The following is a 22,346-nucleotide window of genomic DNA, read 5'->3' on the forward strand; positions in this document are numbered from 1 at the left end:
TGTCACACATATGAGTTCAATATCCTGTGAGAAGGCTGTAGGTGTGAAAGCAAAAGCAGAGCAGCCCAGAGGTTACCATGGGAAGAGGTTAATTCATGGGGTCACATGTCACCTATTGTGGATTGGCAGAGAGCAGCTGAGTCCTATAAGGTGCTTTTGATTTGCCCATTGTCTTTTGATGAGATTTTTCTCATCTAAGCAAGCTGTGAGAAGTACTGGGTTTTGCTTCATCATCACACTCTTTATCTTATGCTGTCTTGGTTTTCATTTGAGCCCCCTAATGATGAGGATGTAATGTACTAGAAGAATGTTTTGCCTCACTGTAGCATGGGCCTTTTGGTCAGAGCAAGGCAGAAGTTTTGCACAGCCAAAGTGGCAATGCACAGCATTCATATATATGTAGTACGAAGGTTGTGAACTCCATGAGGCAGGAACCAGGAAGAGATGCTTTTGGGGCTGGGTTCAGAGCCTGTCTAGAACTGAAGTAATGTTGGATCAGACAGATTTGGGACTCTACAGAACTGAGAATGACAAATTACTAGTTCTGAGATCAAGCTGGAGGACAGAAGTGAGGAAACTGAGCTGTTAGCTCTGGGGAGTGCAAGGGTTTTTTATTCTCTGAACCCTATCAAAGTGGACACATGGCTCCCGTTGTGACACCATATTGCACTTTCAGTCAAGGGGCTGGGAAGGCTATTCTGCCCTCTGCAGTTTCTTGGTTGTTGGTTTCCTTGTCAGTTTCTACGAAGGAGCCAGATTACCCTTGTGGGGTTTGCAATGTGGGCATTGACCCATAGAGTAAGGAGCTGAGGCCATGTGTGTGCACACCTTGGTCTACGAGCTGGAAGCCTGTAGTTCCTACCAGCATCTGCCATAGTCTATCTGGCCTTGTGTTGCACTTTTGGAAAGCGGTACTCTGGCTTGGAGCAACCCCTGGGAACACATTGATGTTGCACAATGGTGGCACTTTCCCTGTCCCCACTGCACTGTGAGGGGGTGAAATCCCTGGAACGGAGAGTGCTTCATTCTGCAGCACTGCTATAATAGCTCAGCATGTGTGGGCAGCTGGCTGTGTGGGCAGAGGGAAAGCCAACAGGACGGGAGGAATCCCGCAGCATTTGCTGGCTGTTCTTAACACCCCTGCAACACTGAGAAGAATAGCAGGGACCAGGTATGAGGGTTGGTTTCTTGTAGCCTCGTTATGCTGTGTGCTGAAGGAATCTGCAACGATATGGAACTTCTCCTGGTCCTGGATTATCAGTCCATTAACCTGGGAGAAGTGTGTGCTCTATGCTCACCCCGACCATGTGGTCTCTGAGAGCCCCCCAGGAAGGACACGCAGGGACCACTGGCAAAGGCAGGAACAAAGAGGAAGTTTAATCAGGTGTACAGGCTTATATGAACTCTGGAGGGATACAAACTCACCAATAAGGGACAAGGAGGGGAGTCTGAATTTGTGCCAATCGGAGTAAGAGGATTTACATTCAATGGGAGAGGGTTTCAGGTATCATGAGGTCACTGTCCTCCCAGGCCCCTGGCCTGGCAGGGGGTTATGGGAAGAAGAAGCAGACAATGCAGTTTTTACATTCAGTACACTCAAACCACATTAAAAACATTATTTGTTAAAGCATTCTCAGTGGCAGGTGGATTTTCTTCATCAGCTCATTTCTGACATGACATTCTCCAAGCTATGTATTGAGAATGCATTGCTACAACCAGGCTCAGGAGAGATGGAAGTGGGGTTGTCTGCTGCACATCTGGGTTAAAGCTGCATGCTGCAGTACATGGGATACATCTGCAGGTGTTCAGTGTCAGACATATTGTACTGCTATCATGATTTTGTGGGGAACAAATTGAATCTCAGGAAAAACTGATGAAAGGCTGCTGTTAGTGAAAGAGTAGTGTGTGCAAGTGTATCTGAGTTATACTCTAGGCAGTGCAGGAGGGCTGTCACAGCTGGACTGTTTTATCCTGCATCCTCTGCATTTTGTGTGCTACCTCTGCTGAAATCTGCACATCCATGCCAGTATGTGAGCTGCACTTTTCTGGTCATATTCAGCTTTCAGCTCCTACAGAGTGAATCCAAAATCAGTCCAATGGCTTTGGAGTCACACTGGTGTAACTGAGTTCACCCTCACATTGTGAATACCTTGCAAAATACTAAAATGTGCAGGTGGATATGAATCCCTGTTGCATAGCTTGAATCTCATCCTGACCATATCACCTCTGCGCATACCAGGGAACTTTGTCTGTGCTTTGCCTGTGAACCAGGAGGTCTGTGTGATAATAAAGATGTACTGTTGCTTTTCTGTGAAGAAGGCCTGGGTTTTTCCATATTAGATCTTGCAGCTCTCCTGTTCATAAATTTAATGGGTTGATTGTTCTTGCAGCCATTCTCCCCAGGGATGCCACACTGCCCAGGATAATTTCTTTAGACATTACAGAGTAAGCAGAACTATTTCAAGCTCATCTACTTTTGTATGCTCATGAGGCCCCTGTAAGTAGCAGGCCATTCTGCTGAATGCTGCTGATCCTCTTATAGCTAGACATATGTTGCTCACCCACATACTTCACCACCTGACAGTGTCACAGTCTGTGCCTGTGCATATCATGCATTCACGTGCTCTGAAGTCTCATCCTATCCTTTCTCCACCTCAGGAAACTGCCTGAGCAAACTCAGTCTTTGAGCCTTGTCAAAGAACCCTGAATTGGGGTGAATGATGAAAGTACGGCATCCTTTCATGAAGTCACATTCTTACCTCTCCCATTCACCAGCTCAGAGAACCAAAGGAACACGGGAATCTTCCTGGAATTGCACTCATTCACCTTAGCAAGACTCACCATGACAGAGATACTTCAGTGGGGCAAACTGAAATATGAAAAGAAAACCTCCTGCACAATACACATGCACAATTCATTCTTGTCTGTCCTGTTCACCGCCAGCCCCAGGATACATAGAAGCATGTGTGCTTATAGAAGCCATGAGAAAAAAGCCAAAATACACAGATACACGGGCTGTGATGAACGTGTAGGGTGCAAAATAAATCTGCATGTACAGGACAGAGGCACACACAGATGCTTTTTGAGACATACACTACCCCTCAAGAGGGAAGGGCAATGCCTGGTATTGATACAGACTGGGGGATGAAGGGATTCAGAGCAGCCCTGCTGAGAAGTACGTGGGGCTGGTGGTGGGTGAGAGGAAGGATATGACCCAGCAATGTGCGCTCACAGCCCAGAAAGCCAATTGTATCTTGGGCTGCATCAAAAGCAGCGTGGGCAGCAGGTCAGGGGAGGGGATTCTGTCCCTTTACTCTGCTTGTCTGACACCCCACCTGGAGTGCTGCATCCAGCTCTAGGGTCCCTAGCACAGGAAGGATGTTGACCTGTTGGACTGAGTTCAGAGTGGGGCACAATGATGATCAGAGGGCTGGAGCACCAATCCGATGAGGAAAGGCTGAGAGGGTTGGCGTGGTTCAGCCTCGACAAAAGAAGGAAGCCTTTTGTTCTCCAGGACAAGACCTTGTTGTGTCCTTTTAGTACTTGAAGGGGGTTTGTAAGAAAGATGGAGACTGATGTTTTAGGAGGGCCTGTGGCAATAGGACAAGGGGTAACAGTTTTAAACTGAAGGAGGGTCAATTTCGATTAGATATGAGGAAAAAGGCTTTTACAATGAGGGTGGTGAAACACTGAAACAGGTGCCCAGAGAGGTGGTAGATGCCCCATCTCTGGAGACGTTCAAGACCAGATTGAAGGGAGCTCTGAGCAACCTGATCTAGTTGTAAATGTCCCTTCTCACTGCAGGAGGGTTGGACTAGCTGGCCTTTAAAGAACCCCTCTAACCTAAACCATTCTATGTTTCTGTAAGAGCTGTGTATGCAGGCACAGACACTGGCACACTAGCAAGGAGAAAATCACTCCCACAGCCAGGCAATTGGGCCCACTCAGTACCAGACCTGTTCTCAGAGAGGCACTGACAGCTACAGAGGGAGAAAAAACCCCTGTCTGGGATCTGTACAAAGCTCTCTCATCTATGACAAAGCATTCTCATGGAGCCTTCTCTCACACACAGAGATTTCTGCATGAGGGGGTGAATCGGTAGAGAAGGAAAGAACAGCTAAGGGTGGGAAAAGTGAAGGAAGAGACAAGAAAATATGAGTATGGGATTTCTATTCAGGCAGCCAGCACCAAGCTCAGGTGAGAAAGGTAGAAATTGTCACTTAACTGAGTACTGAAAATGTATGAAAAAGATGATTATTTTTTAACAGAAAAAGTGCTCACCTTTCATTATCCCCCTTTGATTCTTGAGCCTCATTTGCTCATAGACCATGGCAACAATATCTCCTAAGTTTCTTCACAGACACCTTTTTATCTTTGCCTTTGTCTGCCCCACAGAAGGTGCAACCCCAGCTTCCCTAAAGCAAAGGGTGATGTGCCCAGCTCTCACCTGTGGTCCTTGGGGACAGCTCTCTGTGGGTTGCATTTGGGGGAACTGAACATACTGACATTTCCTGAATTGTCTGTGTGGGGTACACAGTGGGATGGGGAGGATACAAGAGCCTTCGACTCTGGAGCAGATGGATGGCAGAAGAGAGTCACTGATGAGGCATGGTATAATGCAGCATGATCCTCTGTGACAGTGGGATGGCACTTGTGATTACCAGGTGACTGCAGGTGTTGCAAGTGACACAGTAAGTCCTATGACATCTTTTTGTCCTCAGCAGCATCTGGACAGGACACCACAGATCACTTTTCCTTGCCCAAAACCGTCCCATTCCTGCCACAGGCATGAACTTGGAGCCCAGGCACATACCAAGGGCTGCACTGCTGCAAGCCATGAGGTGAGCCAGAGGCAATGCCTCAAAGAGATCATACAAACTCACCATGTCTCTGTCCTTCCCTTTCAGAAACCCAGACAAAGGGATCCAGTTCCTGATCTCCCGAGGCTTCATCCCGGACACCCCCATTGGGGTGGCACACTTCCTGCTCCAGCGGAAGGGCCTCAGCCGCCAGATGATTGGGGAATTCCTGGGAAACAGCAAGAAGCAGTTCAACAGGGATGTCCTGGAGTAAGTGTGAAAACCTATTCCCCTCCTCCTGCACTGTAAAGCAGTTGCCAGCCCACTCTGCCCCTGGCTGCATCAGCAAGCACTCCATCGTCTTCCATGCCCCTCCATCCCCTCTGCAGGAACCTCACCATTCCCACTCCCTATCTGGCACCCCTCAATACATTTCCCAGCGTTGTGTTTAACATCATCAGCCCTTTCATTTCAGTTTCGCCTATGATCATCTAGCAGAAGATCAGCACTGTCAGGTAGTAGAACTAGTGATGCTGGGAGGTTTACGGTCTGGGAAATTCTGTGGCTGAGGTCTCACCCCATCCAGATAAAAGCACCTCTGATACTTTCTGGGAAGCACTAAGAGAAGCACAGGAGGAAAAATATCTGCTCCTTGACCTGCTGGCTATACACCTGGTTCTCTTTCTGTCCAAGTTTGAGTTAGGTGGCCTTTTCATTTTGTCAAACGGCATTACAGGGATAATAAGAAGTGTGTTGAAGAGGCCTGCATGAGGAAGCTTGCTGCTAAGAGTTTGTCATTGCCACTGCAGCCACAGAGCACTGAGGAACATCCCCACTCCAAAATTTCCAATGAGCTGAACTGTCTCTTTTCAGAACAAGATCTCAGATTCCCCTCCTGCTTCGGCTCAGTGTGCCTTTGCTGCATTGTTGCCTTCAATTCTCTCATCATGACCCTATTCTGGTCACACAAGCCATATGTCTCAGCCTACACTTCTCTTCTTTCAAGTCTACTCATTCAGAGACACGTTTCAAGGGATGACCAGCACGCAGCTGGGTCTTTCTTTTGTTACGCAGAAACATACAGTTCTTACTGAGACCTGCCTTTCCTTTAAGTGGGATGTCCTTTTCACTGAGTCCTTATTATACTCTCACATTCTACAAAATGTTCTCTCTTTCCCTTGAATTTTGTAATGGTTTCTCTTGAACCAAATCATACAGAAACCCCAAATCTAATGCACACACCGCTTCAACTCCAGGGAAAGGCTGGAGGATGATGAAGTTCAAGAACCAAATCTAGGCCCAAATTTCAAAATTCATTCCTACTGCAATTGCTGCTGCTTATTGCTGCAGGTACCTGACCTCTGGTCCATCTCTTTTTTTAATATACTGTATGGGTATTGATTTGGCCAGCAACAAGACACATGTTCTCTCCGGTCTCTTCATGCTCGGAGCTGCAATTAAAAGTCATTGCCTCTTTTTTCTCCAGCAAGCAACGTGTGGACTGCTTCCCCTGACAGATAATCTGCTGAAGTCCAAACCTAACCTCTGCAGAGACAGGGAAATATTGCAATAGCAATATGCTGGCACTTGCTTGTAGTCCTAAATTTGGCATCATCCCTGCAAATGACCATGTTCTTCTGCTTCACATGGGACTACAAACTCTGTGTCTGCAGCTCCAGGGAACAGTCCTTGTTGCAAAGATTAGTGTCTACTGCTCAGCCCCAAGGCTTGGGAGCTGCTCTGTTGTGGTTGCCTGTCTTCTTTCTACGTGCAGCAGGGGGCATTGAAGCTGGAAGCCCTACTCCAATCATGCTCATTAACCCACGTTTCCACTGCACCTCTCATTGTAACACTCTAAATGTTTGATGAAAGAGTGACCCTCCCATCCTACTTATAGTTGTAGAAAGCAAACTCAAAGATGGGGACTGAACTATTGAGGTTGTGTGTACATGGACATATCTTGGACACAAACTGTGTGCACCTGAACATATATCAAGAAACTCAGTTTGAATATGAGGTTCAAACCTGTGTCTAATCTCTTCAGGCAGGAGATAATATGCTTGCACTAACAGTCTGTGCTGTCAGTCCCTCTTCACAATAAATGGCTAATTCATCTTCCTTAAAGGCAGAGGTAAAGGTAGACTTAAAATATATTCAAAATGTTCTAAAACAGGAAGGAAAAACGTGCACATTCAGCTGGTTGTAGCTGTGCTGTTTGAAGGTACTTTCACTGTCTTCCTGGGTCAGTTCTGAGCTTGAGGGTAGCAATGTAATCAAACCCAGTAATCCATGTGGGGTTGGATTAAGGGTTGGACTTCATGATCTCAGAGGTCTCTTCCAACCCAACTGATTCCATGATTCTATGATTCTATGAATGTCTGATGTTTTTCGCAAGCAAATTTTCATCAGCTGACTTGAGAGCTGGCTGGGCAATGTCTGCATGCCCAAGAGTGTAACATGCATGGAAGTAAGGCATTGACAGGAGAAATTCTGGCTTGGCGTTATCATCCTGGGTATTTTTCCTGTCCATGCTGCAGGAAGAAGGGGGCTGGCAGTGTAGTACAGTGTGCTGGCATTTCCAGTGCTCTGTAGCTCAAGAGCTAGTCACAACTTCTGAGCTGTTTCCATGAGAAAAAAAGGCAGATCAAAGAACTTTTGGCATCTTAGAACTGTCTAAGACCTAGTCTGGTTCTCGTTCCCCATCCAACTCCCATCAAACTAGTTCAGGAACACTGACACAGGCTGGGAGAATAGACTCGACAAGGGCAGTCTTGCAGTCCCCACATCTACCTGCACTTAGAAAGCCAGTGTTAAGATATATGGTATTCCTTGGAGATCATGTGGAAGAAACAATACCTCCTACAGTAGCTGTTGCATAATTTTCCCAATAGCACAGCCATTATTGTGTCTCAAACTGGCACTGTTAGTCCTGGCAAGTTCGAATGACCGGGCAGGGTGGCCATGACCAAGCAATAGTTCTTGGACAGGCTTGACCACCAGCAGTGAGCAAGCCTGTGTGCAGGCAAAGATGTCTGTGCTCTTATACATCCCAAACCTGACCCTGGAGCCTCCTTCACCTCCCCAAAGCAATTTCAATTATTGATGTCACTTGCTGTGTTAGTTTAGCTTTCACTTGATGTGAAAACTTATGTTGTAATTGTGTATTGTAAGCTGTGTTTCTACTGCAGCCAGGTTAAATTAGCCCAACTGCATGAATAAATAATAGGACAATTTTTAAAACATCTGCAAAAGTGTCAACCTCCCTTGTGCACTTGGAGGTGGGGCAGAGCTGCCCAGGTTTCAAACTCCAGACTCAGCTGTAAAGTCCAGCCCTAAGTCTGTACTCTGTGAAGTTCTCTTGGCTTCCAGAAATATTGAAGCTGTGCTCACAGACAAGCCAACCTCTGCCTGTTCCTGCTGTCAAACAACAGAGCTCAGGAGTACAGTGTGACATTCAGCACTGGGAAGACAATCTCATTTTACTGCCCACCTAGTAAATGCAAAGCTCCAGAGAAAAGCCATGCTGGCTGCAAAGCCTTTTACGTGCATGGACAGGAGTTAAGGTGATGGTAAACATTTTATGAGGCTTGAGTACTTTTGATAGGCTATTTTGCCTTCCCAGACATTCGTGTCCAGCATCCAAATGCCCTGAAATTATACTCTCGCTTCCATCTTCCTACTTGTATCTTTCAACTCATAGCTGATTTTCTTGGAAGTCATGAAAAGTGTCTGGATAACTCACAAGTAATTATACATGCTAGCCAGAGGATCAAGGGAGAGAGCAGGGGATTTTCAGCGTACTTGACACATACGCTTTGATAACACTAACCTGCTCAGGTTTGTCTCTTTAGGAAGATGCAGCATGTAATTTTCTCTTGTAGAAAATGCTTCAATCTTTAAAACAAGGGTTTATCTCACCTGTGGTTGGCCTCAACCAAATTTAGTGTCTTCTAGCAATTTATAAATTCCTATTGTCAGTGGAGAGACACGGATCCCTCAAGAGTGTTGTTTGTCTCAATGTGCTAGTTTAGCCTGGACATGTATCTTTTAAGCATTTTGTGTCACAGGGCATGAATCCCATCCATAAGTTGTTTTAAGCATTCCACGGAACAACCACTCACCACAATAAGCATCCCACAGTAGGATCCAGCTTCTTCTTCTGGGAATCTGCTTCCACAACCTGTCCTACAGCCAGCTGGGAGAAGTCACTGGACACTTATCCCAGTGTTTCAATGTCTAGCAGTCCAGGGAATACAGCTGGAAAGAGGTACCCTGGGTCATTAAAGCACCTATGTGGTACTAAGCAGTTTTAGTCAAATCTATTTAGCAGGTACTGCAGAAAAATAACTTTGGTACTTTGAAAAAGTCAGGCCCAAGGCATTAACACATATTTTTAATATAAGACACGTCATCATTCTTACATCCTTTATTCATTCTGTGTTTATCTATGGCTTTTGTTGTCCTTCAGCCATACTTCCCTTCACTTTAGTTCATTCTTCCCCTCCACCTGTTTCTGACTCAGGAATTGCTGCCATTTATTCATTCTTGTTCATTCATGAACAAGATAATGTGAATGATGCCATGAATGGAGTCAGCTGTGCTGCTGGTACTGGATGGTTTGTATTCAGGTGGTGGGACTTGCAAGTGCAGAAGAGGCTATTGTTGTGCCTTTGCTATCAGAGGAGAAATGGGCAGGGATTCAGGCAAAGGAAGCATTGTGCTGAGCTGGGGGCTAGTTGGTGTTAGGCTGTAAGTTGCTGTCAGACACACTCTCCCTGTGGGTGAGCAGCTCTCCTGTCTCTCAAGCCTGTATTCTTTTCTCTTTCTCTCATTGAAAGTCAGGGAGAGAAAAGCTGCTCTTAGTAAGTAAGTGTAGAACTGGGAACCCAGCAAAGAGACTGTCTCTCAAAGAAGTGTTAGATTCCTCTTGAACTGGCAGAATGAACTTACCAGGTTAGCCCAAACTAGCCTTCTTTCCCCTTCTCACTGAGGACATTACAGAGGATCAATAAGGAGCTTGTGTCACAGGAGGGTTTGAGCAGCACAGTGCTGCAGCTTGTGCTGTGGAGCAATAGATAATGATGTGATGGAAACAGGTCAGAGGGAAGAATGTGTTAGACACTTCTGGCCTCCTGCTGCAAGCAGAGCTGTAGCACAGATCAAATGTGAGCAAGAACTGATTTCCTATGTCAGACTCGTAAAGGCTGAAGGTGCAGCTTGAACCTGCCTAGATCCAAGGGAAAACAGTGGTTTTCCTTTTCCCCCAGGGGAATGTTTCCAATGTCCCTTGAAAAGGAATGTGTAGGCTGGGCAGGACCCTCCCCTACAGGGCCAACATGTCTGAAGTGGGAACAGCTCTGTGCTTGCTAGGCAGCTTTGGTGCAAGGCATGGTATATGAGGCAATTCCTTGCTTAGGAAGGGGTAGCTGCCCAAGTAGCCGTATGAGCTACCAACAACTATGGGAGGGCAAGTAGGCATGAACCAGCCCCAGAAAAAAGAAACATGCAATACATGTCATGTAGCATCCCCCAGAAAGGGAAGACTGGTGTAGGCCATGGTCTCCATTGTGGAGACTATCCTTGCACAAGAAGGCTTGGAGGGCAGGTCTGGGACACACTGTGCCTGCTGGTGCAAGGAATCAGTGAGTACTGCTAACTCTTCCTTTTGTTCAGTTAGCACATGCAGGGCAGTATTCTCCAGGGAGCTGAGCTCTTCCTCTGCAATTCCCCCAAATCCTGGTTCATCTTCAGAAGGCTTGTAGAATTAGGGAAGCTGAGAAAAGGGATTTTTTTTTTAATATCGTTGTGCCTTGTGATTTTAAACTTTCCACCTGGCTGCCTCCCCCCTTGCTCCCTCCCTGAGTGTAGGCTGTAGGTTTATTACAGACACATTCAGTTGCATCCCAGCTCCTGCTGCATTGTCACCTGAGTGGCAAAGCTGGAAAATAGGTCATTACACTTGGGTGAGCAGATCCCAGCCCCACATGATACAGCTGCTTCCTGCCTTCACTGAACTCTTTTGCCACAGGCTTTTTTGCCATGCTTAGCCCAGTGCTAAGTCCTTACAGCTCTAATGCCATTATGTCCACCCACTTTGGGTGGAATACCCTGTAGCCTAGGAGGCTGCACTAGAACTGAGATAATAGCTGAGCAAAATAATCCATCTAGGAGCCCACTCTTTGGTCCTGGCACTGCACATGGAATTCTCTGCAGTTGTGAGATGCCTGTTTCTTGGATGTACCAAGGCAGATCAAGCTCTCCCTGTATACAGGTGGCACAAGAGCCCTCAAACCCCACTATTTTCTTTACCTGCTCACTTCAGCAATATGATCCAAACATCCAGTGTCATATCCCTGCAGATACTGGGCTAAATACATCTCTGAATGCACTGTGAGCTCAATTTTTGTGGCTTGTTGCAAGTTCTGGGCATGAGGGAGTTGAAACAGGAGGAGATTTTATAAGGTGATTACTGTGTCTCTTACTTCATTATCCCTCAGGCCTCCTGGTGGTCCTGGAATAACTATTCACAGCATTCTGCTGTTTGTGGAAAAAATGGACTGAGCACTGGTTTTGGCATGTGCACATAAGCTGTTGGTTTATTCCTTGGATGCAGAGAGCCATCCACTCTCATATCCTATGTCAGCTTCCAGGGTCTCTACCTTGGAAAGAAAATACCTCCTTGCTCTGGTTTCATCAAGAAAAGTTGCATTACATTTCAGCGTAGCTGACACAGGCACCACAAGCATTTGGAAAGTTAGCAGGAATCTGCACAGGAATCCAAGGTCAGGCAAGGCAGCAAAACTTGAAGCCTTGTAGAAGAGGAGCAGGAACATGGCAGCCCCATAGCACCACGCTCTGCTTTGAATGGATTTTTGTCCAATTGCTCACAAAAAGTATCACACAACTGTGATCCACCTTTCTTTCTGTCTGTCTAGCAGCAGAAAGTAGCAGAAAGTAGCAGCCTACCTGATGGCCCCTCTAGGAGCTGTTCCTCAAGCCCTTAGCTTAGGCTTTTTCAGATAAATAAAATCCAAGCACAGGCTGATTTTGCTTAAGTCAAGCATTCTTCCTAATCTGTCCTTTTTCCCTGGTCATCTTTTCTTAGGAAGCAGGATGGGGGACACCCATCTTCGGGCTTAGAGACAAATGGAAGAGACTCCCAGGGGTTCATCTTCAAATATACAAAGTAAACCTCCATCAGTCAGTCTGTGAGAGAAACTCTCAAAGGAGAAGCTGAGCATAACTTATGCAGCAATGCCTGTTTAAATCTGAAAAGAGCTATGAACAGCTGTCTTGTCCTCCCTGTCCTAAAAAAGGCTGGGTGCTTTCTGTATCAAGGGCATTGACTTTGTTACTTGAGATATGTACACAAAGGGGAAGACATTTTAGAGTGGCCTGTGTGGTGGGGGAAAGACTGATCAAAGAGGGAAGGAGGGAGCAAGAGATAGATGATTTAATGCTGGTGGATTGAGGTGACTAGGGTTACCTCAGCAGGTCTCCCTGTGTGCAAGGACCCTTCTTTCACATGTCTGGAAGCAGACAATAGCAGCAAAATCATTGGAGTCAATGCTGAGAAACATCACACACTGGAAATGATTAAAAACTAATAACAAAAGTCCAGTGCAAAGGTGGTTGCAGCTGTGAACACAATAATGACTAACCAGAGAAAAACTATCAAAGATAAATTCCAAGAAGCAGAATGCCTTGATGTCAACCCAAGAGAGTGAGTATAAGTATGAGAAAAGTAAAAATAACAAAGGAAAGAGGCAGTAGAGGAAGTTTTTCCTGTTGCCAGAAACCATTTGTGACTATTTTTGCAGTCCACCTCTTGGAGAACAAAAAAAATATTTCATGGAAGATTTCCTATGAGAGCAGTCCCTTTGATTCTCTTACCTTATTCCTCATCAATTGTTCCTAAATTTCAGTTGTATTGAGTTTGTGCAGGGAAAGAGCCCACATTTCCCAGCTGAGGCTGTAACAACTCCAGCCTTAGAAGAAACAAAGCACTTTATGTTCAGTCAGAGCTGGTTGGTAAGCTATTCTGTGGGTGTCAGTCCGATGATGGTATCTCAATTCTTGAATCAATAAGGCAACAGAGGAATGGAGACACGTCTCTGAGCATTTGAACTCTGTCCTTCACCCATTTGAGACACAGATTTTTATTCCAGCAAGGCTGCACATGGCACTCAACAGCCTAGTTCACAAACCAGTTCCCAACAAGCCCACAGCACACTGCAGCCCTGTCAAAAACACCAACAGACACCTCCGGTTTATCACAGAAAGGAAGAAGAACAAACTGGTGACAACATATCCCTTTATTAGCAGAGATTTGTTTGGCAAAATTTCCAGCAATCCTAGGAAATTAAAGGATCCAGAAGGGAGCTAATCCCCTCCCCCTCTGTTTTCCCTACACCACTCCTCATACAGTCCTAAACAACCTGTCTTGGGGAAAATTTCCTCCTAACCTTAAAGTTGGGGTGAATTTATCCTTTACAACACGAGAGAACAATCAAAACACTGTATAGAGAATGAAATAAAGGGTGGAGTGGGCTAGATAGAATAAGCATCCAAGGTATATAGAAGCAGAAAATAATGAAGTTCCTGAATTTTTAATACACTTCTAATGTCGAATTGATGCCATCAGCAAATTAGTTACTTCATATTTAAGGAAGGCTTAAAGAAAATGGGATTCTGGCACCTGTGAATTTCTTGCTCTGTCAAACAGAATGTCAGCTGTGAAAATTTGTGGGAAAGAATAATGACAGACAGGAAGGTAAATGCTACATACAAAAACCAGTGGAGAGTAGATTAATTCAGTGTCTGTTAAAATAACTAGTTTTCTAGACAAAGAATATGCAGAAGGTAATTCTAGACTTCAGCAAAGCATTGGACATTAGAAATTTTTAGTGGAGAGTGGAAGAGAGGGAAATTAGCAGAGGAATCATAAAGAGGGGAGAGAATTGGCTGATGCAGACATTAGTGCCTACATGCTCTGCTGAAATGGGAAGTTGGGCCTAAGGGATGTTATGAACAGACTTTTCTGAGTCTAGTCTTTTGATTAATGCATGCGGTAATGACCTGAGCACAAAAGGTAGGAATAGCTGTCAAAATGTGCTGAAGCCACATGGGAAAGATGTCATTACAAGTGACCAAAATACCATGCAGTAAGAATAAGAACAAGTAGATTGTCTGACTAATACAGACAGCAAGAACTGTAGTAGTAGGTTTTGGGGACTAACAGTAAGGACTTTATAAGCTGAGAATGCTTTAGTGGGAAATGAGAGGTATCCCCTTCTTGCAGTATCTAAGCTGGCCATGAATTACGAGTGGGCAACGGATTACTTTGAAATGAAAAGGTTTACCAAACAAGAAGGTGATGTTGCAGTGTTATTCCTGTACAAGTTCCATTTTCTGTTTTCTCTGTTTTCATTAGGTCTTAAAAGACCTAATGAACATTGTTGCTGCAGTGGTTGAGAGGGAGTGAAGAGTGGTGAAGAGAGTAACAGTTTTCAAATGGGGATGGATACAGGATGGAATGGAAGGTGAGAACAGCCTAGAGAACAAAGATAAGAGAAGGATGGATAAGCAGGTATGGAACAAGTGCGCGTGCTGAGAAGGAAGGAGGAATGAGCAATGTGTGAAGGCTAACGAGATGATAAGAAAGTAAGAAATAGATGGACTTGTCCTGATATTGGTATTGGTATTGGTATTGATATAGGTGTCTAAATATCCATGTCAATATAGATGTCTAGATATCTATATAGATACAGGTAATTATCAATACATACATATATATACACACACATACTTTCTCTGTATATGCATATGTAAATATATATGCTGTACGTAGTATGGTTTGTATATATCATGGTGTATATACACACACATCTATATCTATATCTATATATCTATATCTATATCTATATCTCTACATCCAATCTCATATCTATATCTATATCCAATCTCATATCTATATCTATATATCATCTATGTAGTTAGGAATCAGAATTTCTCACCAGCTGTAAAACACAGGAATCACTCCTCTGAAGTTACTGCCTGTTATAAGCATGACCTGGGCAGCTGTAGTGATGTCTCAGGGCATCTCTCATGGTATTTCCCTTGGGGACTGAGCCCTGGCACCGCATTGAAGGAGCCTGTCTGGTGTCATCCACGGCAGAACGTTCTGATGAAGTCTGTCCCCCTCTCACAGCTGCGTGGTGGATGAGATGGACTTCTCAGGCATGGAGCTGGATGAAGCCCTGCGGAAATTCCAGGCCCACATCCGCGTGCAGGGAGAGGCGCAGAAGGTCGAGCGGCTAATTGAGGCTTTCAGGTAAGAGAATGAGCCCTGCAGCCCCACTGCTGCAACCAAGTAGAAGCAGAGAACACACCCAAGGCAAAAAAACCAGCAGTCACAGAGAGAATGACCATGGATTTGCCTTCCAAAGAGGGTGACCATGAGGAGCTTCTGATGTATGGAGTCCTCTGTGCAACTGCTGCATATGAACCATGTCCTTGTCAGATGTACTGTGGCATGAAGGGCTCAAGGGACCAGAGGGAGGCCAGTGCTGACACCTCTGCCAGCAAGGAATTCCCTGTTCATTGGTGGGCAGCAGTGGGGCTTGCAGGTGTGCTGGGTTGCTCCCTTGGTTTATCCAGAGGAGTGCTTTGTCTTCAGCAAGGCAGGCAGGAGTAGACACCTCTTGTATCACCCTTACATAATGACTTCTCTCAAGTCTCACTTGTTTTTTTGGTTCCTGAGGACAAGAAGGCTGACGTTTTGGTGGCCTAATTCAGCCATTGATGGGGAAATTTGCCTTCAGAGAGCAGTCAGTTCCTTCTCATTTATATGAGAGCTTGAGTGAAAGGAGTAATTTGTTCCACTTGTGATAAAGCCATTGCCAGCCTGGAGCAGAGGGCTCCCATGTTCCATGTTAAGTGTGTGCATCCCTCCTGCTGCAGCCAGAGGTACTGCATGTGTAACCCAGATGTGGTCCAGCAGTTTCACAACCCGGACACCATCTTCATCTTGGCCTTTGCAATCATCCTCCTCAATACGGACATGTACAGCCCCAACATCAAGCCTGACAGGAAGATGATGCTGGAGGACTTCATTCGCAATCTGAGAGGTGAGGGTTGTGCTTTGATTGTTTTTTGTTCTCTTACTGCTCTAAATTCTGCCTTGGTAAAGGCAGCAAAGACCTAATTGAGTTGCCTTTCTCCAGGGCTGCTGCTGCTCCCTGTGAACCAGCCATTGGAGGTCCTTTGAGGTGCCTTTTAGGGTGTTGGGGAAGGGAAAAATCTAATTAGCTTTTTCTTCTGCAGAAAACTGTCCAGCTTTCTCTGAAACCAACCATTTTTCTTGACAAACGGTTTCATCTTTTAATAGATCTCATTGCCTGGAAGCAGTCCATTGTATTAAATTTTCCTATTGTTCAGCTCTATCCTTCTTAGACCAGGCTGGATTGTGCTAAACAAGCCCTTCCCCTCCTTGCCAGTTTGAGTATATGAACACATTTTTCTTCTATTCAGGCTAAATCTTCCCCTTCTTAATTGCCTGCAATTACTTATAGTAACTGTAGGCATGATAGAGTTCATGCATACAATACCTCTTTGCAATTTCTGATATATCAGTTCCCCAAATCAATTTTCTTCTGTTTTCAAGGTCCATTCCATCTTGGTAACAGGTTGCTAAAAGCACTATTTCAGATGTGGTCACAACACACTCATATATAAAGCCACTGCCTCATTCTTATTTTCAGATCTACTAATGCAGCTTAGTATTGTTTGGCCTTTTTGACATCATGTCTAGACAAATTCTTGTCTAATTTCCCAGCCGTATTCACTCCTAGGTCATCCTAGGTCAGCCATCCTCCAAGTTTCTCTTACTGTACATCTGCAATTCAAATGAAGCTCCCTCAAAGTTCTTCCAGTGTAAATTCCTGTCTTTTTTGAAGATTTTGTACTTCTGTGGGTTCCTTTGACTTGTTTCTTTGTCCTGATTGCTGTTCAGATAGTGTAGTCTCAGCCTCCCACACCTTCCACAATTTGTCATCTACTTCAGACTGGCATAATGTGGCACTGAGGTCCCTTTTCAAGTTAATTCCAGAGATACTGAATGGGGATGCTGCCTGCCATCACCCCCTTTAGTATGACAGCTGAAAGCACTAACTCAAAGGAGGGTTTTTTTCAATTTTTACCTTACTCTTAGAGCTGCTTGAAAATTTGCCAGTTCACATCACAACGAATTAAGCCAACATGAGGGTCCCTTATCGCCAGGGTGTAACACACCACAACTCACTGGAGCGAGTGAATGTCACCCCATTACAGACAAGGGGAGACAGTTCATTCCAGACTCACCTGCAGGCCAGTGCCCAGGTCAGTAGCTTCACCAGCCTGTGTTTGAAAAAAGACAGGGTATTCAGGATGAATTTGCAAGGATGTGGATGAGGCAGCCAGGAGATGACAATGCCTCTCCATTCTTCAGCAGTTCCTCACCTTCATCAGTCAGGGTAGTACATCTCGGAACAGGGAGTTGGTGGGAAAGCAGAGGAAATCAATATAAAATGACTGAAGGAATTCAGTTTGGAGAAAGGACTGGCAGTTTGATTTGCAGTGTTTGGCTTAGGGAAAGGTGAAAGAAAACTCTTCTGCTGGGCTCTGAAGGGTCAGACAGCAAAATCTGTAGAATTACCCAAGGAGATGTAAAAGAGAAAAGGAGTAAGACCAAGACAGATATCAGAGACAGAACAGCAGGAAAGTATGACTCCTTGAAAACAGCAGAAGGAAAATGGTGGAGGTCACCAAGCAGACAAGGAGAGCTGATGCTTGCATTGGCAGGAAGAGCTGCTGAATCCCATAATAGGTCTTCTCCACATCTAGCACTTCTGATGATATGAAATCAATGCAGGGGTTGCTGCTGAATGGCCCAAGATATATCAATATGAAATTGTGGCTATAAAACCTTAGGGAACACATGGAAAGGAGCCACTATGCAGAGCAATGAAATAATGAAATCTTCTGCATTGGCCTTAGAGATGTCAGTCTCTCCTGCTGGTGCATTAGATGCACTAGAGCAAGAAATAAAACAGCCTAAAGTGAAGTATTGCTATTCGCCCTCAGCCTTCCCAGTACTGCACAGTGCAGAGGCAGTAGTGGCCTGACAGAGGCAACTGGTTCCTCCCTTTCCTTTTCTCCCTGACCAGCCTGCCCGACATGTTCTGTGTTTGGCAGGGGTGGATGATGGTGCTGACATCCCACGGGACCTGGTGGTGGGGATCTATGAGAGGATCCAGCAGAAAGAACTAAAGTCTAATGAGGACCATGTGACTTATGTCACCAAAGTGGAGAAGTCCATAGTTGGAATGAAAACGGTGAGCACCCATAACCCTGCTGGCACCCACTCAACCCCTCTGTCCCCATCTCCCTCCCTGCCCTCTTTTCCATCCATGTTTTTCCTCTATGTCCTTTCTCCTCTTATGTAATACTTTCCTTGCTTGTCTTGATGAATTTACTCCTTTTTCTCCAAACACTTTTCTTCCCTGTGATCTCAATCTTTCCTAATTTGGGGGGATCTCCTTGGCCGAGTTTACACTGTCTAGGGCAGGAATTTGTTTGCACAAGAATTTTACTGCAGGTCCTGTCTGCCAGTGCTCCATGGACAGCTCTGCAGTGTTTCAAACTTTCAGGCCTTGTAAGGGTGTAGGAAGTGGAAGGCAAAGTGATGGAAAACAATTTTATCCTCATGAGTTCCCTAAAGATTGCTGGGGTTAAGAGATTCCCAAATGCACAGACAGCTTCTTTAGCAGTAACAAGTCTGTAATGCAAAAAACATATATACTGTTTACCAAAAAGGCACAGAAAAATTTGTCAAAGCCCAGGAAACCTGCAGATGTCCAGTGGGGCAAGAGAGGATGAGCAGTCACCCAGGGATTGAAAACCAGAGCTATATCAATGTAGAGGGTGTGAACAAGAGGGTTTACCTATAGCCTGGCCCCTGAGTTACCTGGATCACACAGGCATAGCTCTCTCTGCTATTGCACCAGCAGGAAAAGTGACTGCAAGGAGTGGTGCTGAGGAGATGATTTCAGTGGGCAAAATGGTCAGAATTTTCTGGAGCTATTGTCAGTGTATAGGCTGAGGGTGGGAAAGATACGCAGTGGCACCTCCCTCAGCCTCTGCATCCCTTGTGGGTTCTCTGCAGGTTCTGTCCGTGCCCCATCGCCGGCTGGTCTGCTGCAGCCGCTTGTACGAAGTGACCGATGTGAACAAAGTGCAGAAGCAGGCAGCTCACCAAAGGGAAGTTTTCCTCTTCAATGACCTGCTGGTGGTGAGTGTGCTGTGACAATTAGGTACTGAAGTAATAAAACTTGCCCTGATTTCTATAAAGAACTCTAGAACCAGTCCACAACATGCATTCTCCCCCTGTCTCCTAAGGACAGACCATCTCCTGATTCATCAGTGTTGTAAGACACAGCCCTGGATCCTTCACTGTTAAAAACCTACTAAATCTAAAACTCCACTAACCCTTGAAAAAACAAACTGTCACATCCCACAGCCATCCAAGCAATGTCATTGCTCTCTTTCTCATGCCTTTGCCAGCAGGGAGGTTCATTTCATGAAAGGAAAGTTCATTTCTCTGTCTATTTGTACTATAGTAGACCGAGGCCTCTCATGCACTTTAAATCTTTCCTGCCAGAAATTTAAAACCTCTGTCTTCTAACATGGAAAAGGCTATAGCAGATTAGATAGTACTTACCAGACCCCCAAATGTGTATAGTATGTTTGAAATTGTCCTGCCCCGTCAACCTTGCCGTGGAGTTCAGGCAGATACAAGAGAGCGGACGTACACTGAGACTGAGAGCAGGATGTACAAAATGGAAGTTCTGCTGAATTTAATGGCAAAGTGAAACTGTGGTTTTTGCAAATGTAAGGCTAAACTCAAACCCTTTGGAAGCAGAGGACAAGAGAGCTTTACCCACTGTGGTAGTTTGGGCTTTAGTTTTAGCCAGGCCTCAATTTAGAAGGCTCAGAGAACCTACATAGATTAGGAGAGACTGGTATCACGTGACTTAAGTAACCACAGAAATATTTCATACCAGATGACTCAAACCTGAGATACAAATACAGTAGGGTAGGAGATGTTTCTCAGTTTCCATCATGTCTGCAGTGGAGGCAGGACATGCTACAGCTGTCCTGCTGTCCTGCGCCTTGCTCCTGCCACTGCTACATCATATTTTCTTTTAGTTTCAGGGAAGTAGAAACATTTTATTGTTACGCTCTCTCTTTTGCCTTGCTGGGTGTCTTTTAGAGTATATTATGTATGTAGAGTCATGAAATCTCTTTTCAATGGGAGGTAGAAAATTGTTGTTATATCTAACTTGTGTAAGTGTATGTTATATTGTAGTTTTCTTTTAATTTTCTTTTTTCTGTATAAATATATATAATTAGTTTGGGTTTAAACCTGTTCTAAGATTCCAGTTTTTTTCTTTCTCCCTATTCTTGGCGGTGGGGAGGGAGGCTCTAACACTTTGTGTTGGGCAGTTGGCATTTTGCCAGCTCAACCCAAGACCTATTCCTCTGCACCCATTTGTACAGTTGTGAACCTCGAGAGAGGGTCTGCTACTTGCTATCCCTCTACTCCAAGGGATAAATCAGATCCATAAGAACTAGTGCTGAGGAATGAAGCCAGCACAGCATTCACATATGCTCTTTTTCCCAGTTCTAAGGTATTTATGACAGGCTTCCTTTGCCTTTTCACCTGACCCCTGGTGAAGAGAATTGCCCTTGCAAAGTCAGAAATGTGGTAATCAAATAGCCAGGATCTCTGGGAGCCAGAGAGCTGAGTGGGCCCCAGGGTGATGGCTACAGAATTTCAGAAGTGTTGTTACAAGTGCAGCATGCCAGGTAGCTCTCTGGGCAAAGGGCCTGTCAGTCACCAAGTGATGCTCCCATCTACACTTAACAGAGCTTGCTAAAAGCTTTTTTGCTTTGGGTAGTTTGCATTATTCTTGCTTCACTGTTTCCCGGGACCCCATCCAATGATGCATTTCTCTCTCCAACAGATCCTCAAGCTTTGCCCGAAGAAGAAAAGCTCCTCAACATATACATTTTGCAAGTCAGTTGGCCTGCTAGGAATGCAGTTCCATCTCTTTGAGAATGAATGTAAGTCCAGTGTTCCTTGGTTGCCTGGAGGGGTTTAGCAGAGAAAAGGAGAAGGACAGGGGGCTATGTCACCCAGTGTGAGTTTGCATCAGGAGAGACATTCTATCAGAGTTAAAAGTAGAGGGGAGAAAACTGAGGCTTGGTGCTGAGAAGGTCACTGTTCAGGTAGGGACAGTGTGATGAGAAGCTTCTGGTACCTCTCCTAGGTCTGAGCACCTGCAGAGGGGACTCATTGAGGGATTTGGCTTGTCATGGTGTCGGGAGAACACTAGTGGTGAGGTGAGGAATGAAAGAATCAGTACCCATAGACATCCTACTGAGCTCTCAGGAACCAACTGTAGGTAGAGAACCTTGTTGACAAAATTCCTGCTGCCAGCTTTAGCCCTTCTCCATTCATGCCCAAAGTCACAGCTCCAACCACTGCCTTTGACATTGACAGAGGCTCAGGTGCTGCTGCCGCCTCCCCGCACAGTGCCATGCTGTGCTGTGCTGAAAGCTTCCCAAGACAGAAGCAGAGCCCTTGGAACAGCACCCATCAAAGCATGGCAAGAGGCCAACCCTAGTCAGCCTGACCTTGATGGTCTGGGAATGGAGCCACGATGTGTCATGACTGAGGCTGGTTGTGCAATGGAGGAGTTCCAGACACAGGCAGGCTTCCTGCTGGCACAGGCAGAGGGGCAGCACAGCAGTCCCAGGCAAGCATGGCTGATGCCCACTGGGGTTCTGTAGGCACATACAGATCATCCTGCAAGGAAGGCACACTGTAGCAGCACTACAGCTATACTAAGTTTTTTACATCCCTTCTCTACTCTATTGGCAGTGTGAGTCATTCTCTCAACACCCTGTCCTCTGCAGCATGAGGGGGTCTCACACCCCTGTACGAACAAAAGGGTCATTCATAACTGAGCATCTCAAGGAGGCACCATCAGAGCTGGAATCAGCTTTCAGGATTGGCATGACTAAACTGAGAGTGCCCAAAGATCTTCTGGCAAAGGCATCCTGTTGTGTATTCCCTTCAGAGACAGAAAAGCAGATGTCCTAAAGAGCTTGTGATCTGAACAGATGATGAGAGAGACACAGGGTGGGAAAAAGGGTCTGGCACACAAACAAGGGGAGCCGAGGGCTGGCAGCAAATAACAGGTTAGTCCTTTGGCTTGTTTGATAAAGACTGATATAGGAAGGCTGATAGAGAAGACGCCTGGGAAAGGCAAGCCCATGTAGAAGCAGCAGAGAAGTGAAATCAGGACAAGAGAAGAGACAAATTAAATTTAGATGAATATGAAAGAAAGAAGCAAAGGGAATGAGACAACCAGCCATTGAGCTAATGGTAGAGGAAGTCCAGTCAAAAGTGTGGCAAGTTCTCTGTACAGTCTCATTCTCAGG

General features: G+C 45.4%; 1 protein-coding gene across 4 annotated transcripts in view; it reads left to right on the forward strand.

The window, feature by feature from the left end:
* Window positions 1–22,346, forward strand: part of IQSEC3 (IQ motif and Sec7 domain ArfGEF 3) — a 103,458-nt gene that overhangs the window by 70,169 nt on the left and 10,943 nt on the right. For all 4 annotated transcript variants that reach the window (XM_071551214.1, XM_071551217.1, XM_071551216.1 and 1 more), the window contains exons 5-10: window positions 4,908–5,069; window positions 15,010–15,132; window positions 15,762–15,928; window positions 18,033–18,172; window positions 19,003–19,128; window positions 20,864–20,963. In XM_071551214.1, coding sequence (XP_071407315.1) covers window positions 4,908–5,069; window positions 15,010–15,132; window positions 15,762–15,928; window positions 18,033–18,172; window positions 19,003–19,128; window positions 20,864–20,963 — 818 coding nt within the window. The remainder of the gene's footprint in view (window positions 1–4,907; window positions 5,070–15,009; window positions 15,133–15,761; window positions 15,929–18,032; window positions 18,173–19,002; window positions 19,129–20,863; window positions 20,964–22,346) is intronic.

Source organism: Pithys albifrons, chromosome 3, assembly GCF_047495875.1.
Source record: "Pithys albifrons albifrons isolate INPA30051 chromosome 3, PitAlb_v1, whole genome shotgun sequence".
NCBI lineage: Eukaryota > Metazoa > Chordata > Aves > Passeriformes > Thamnophilidae > Pithys > Pithys albifrons.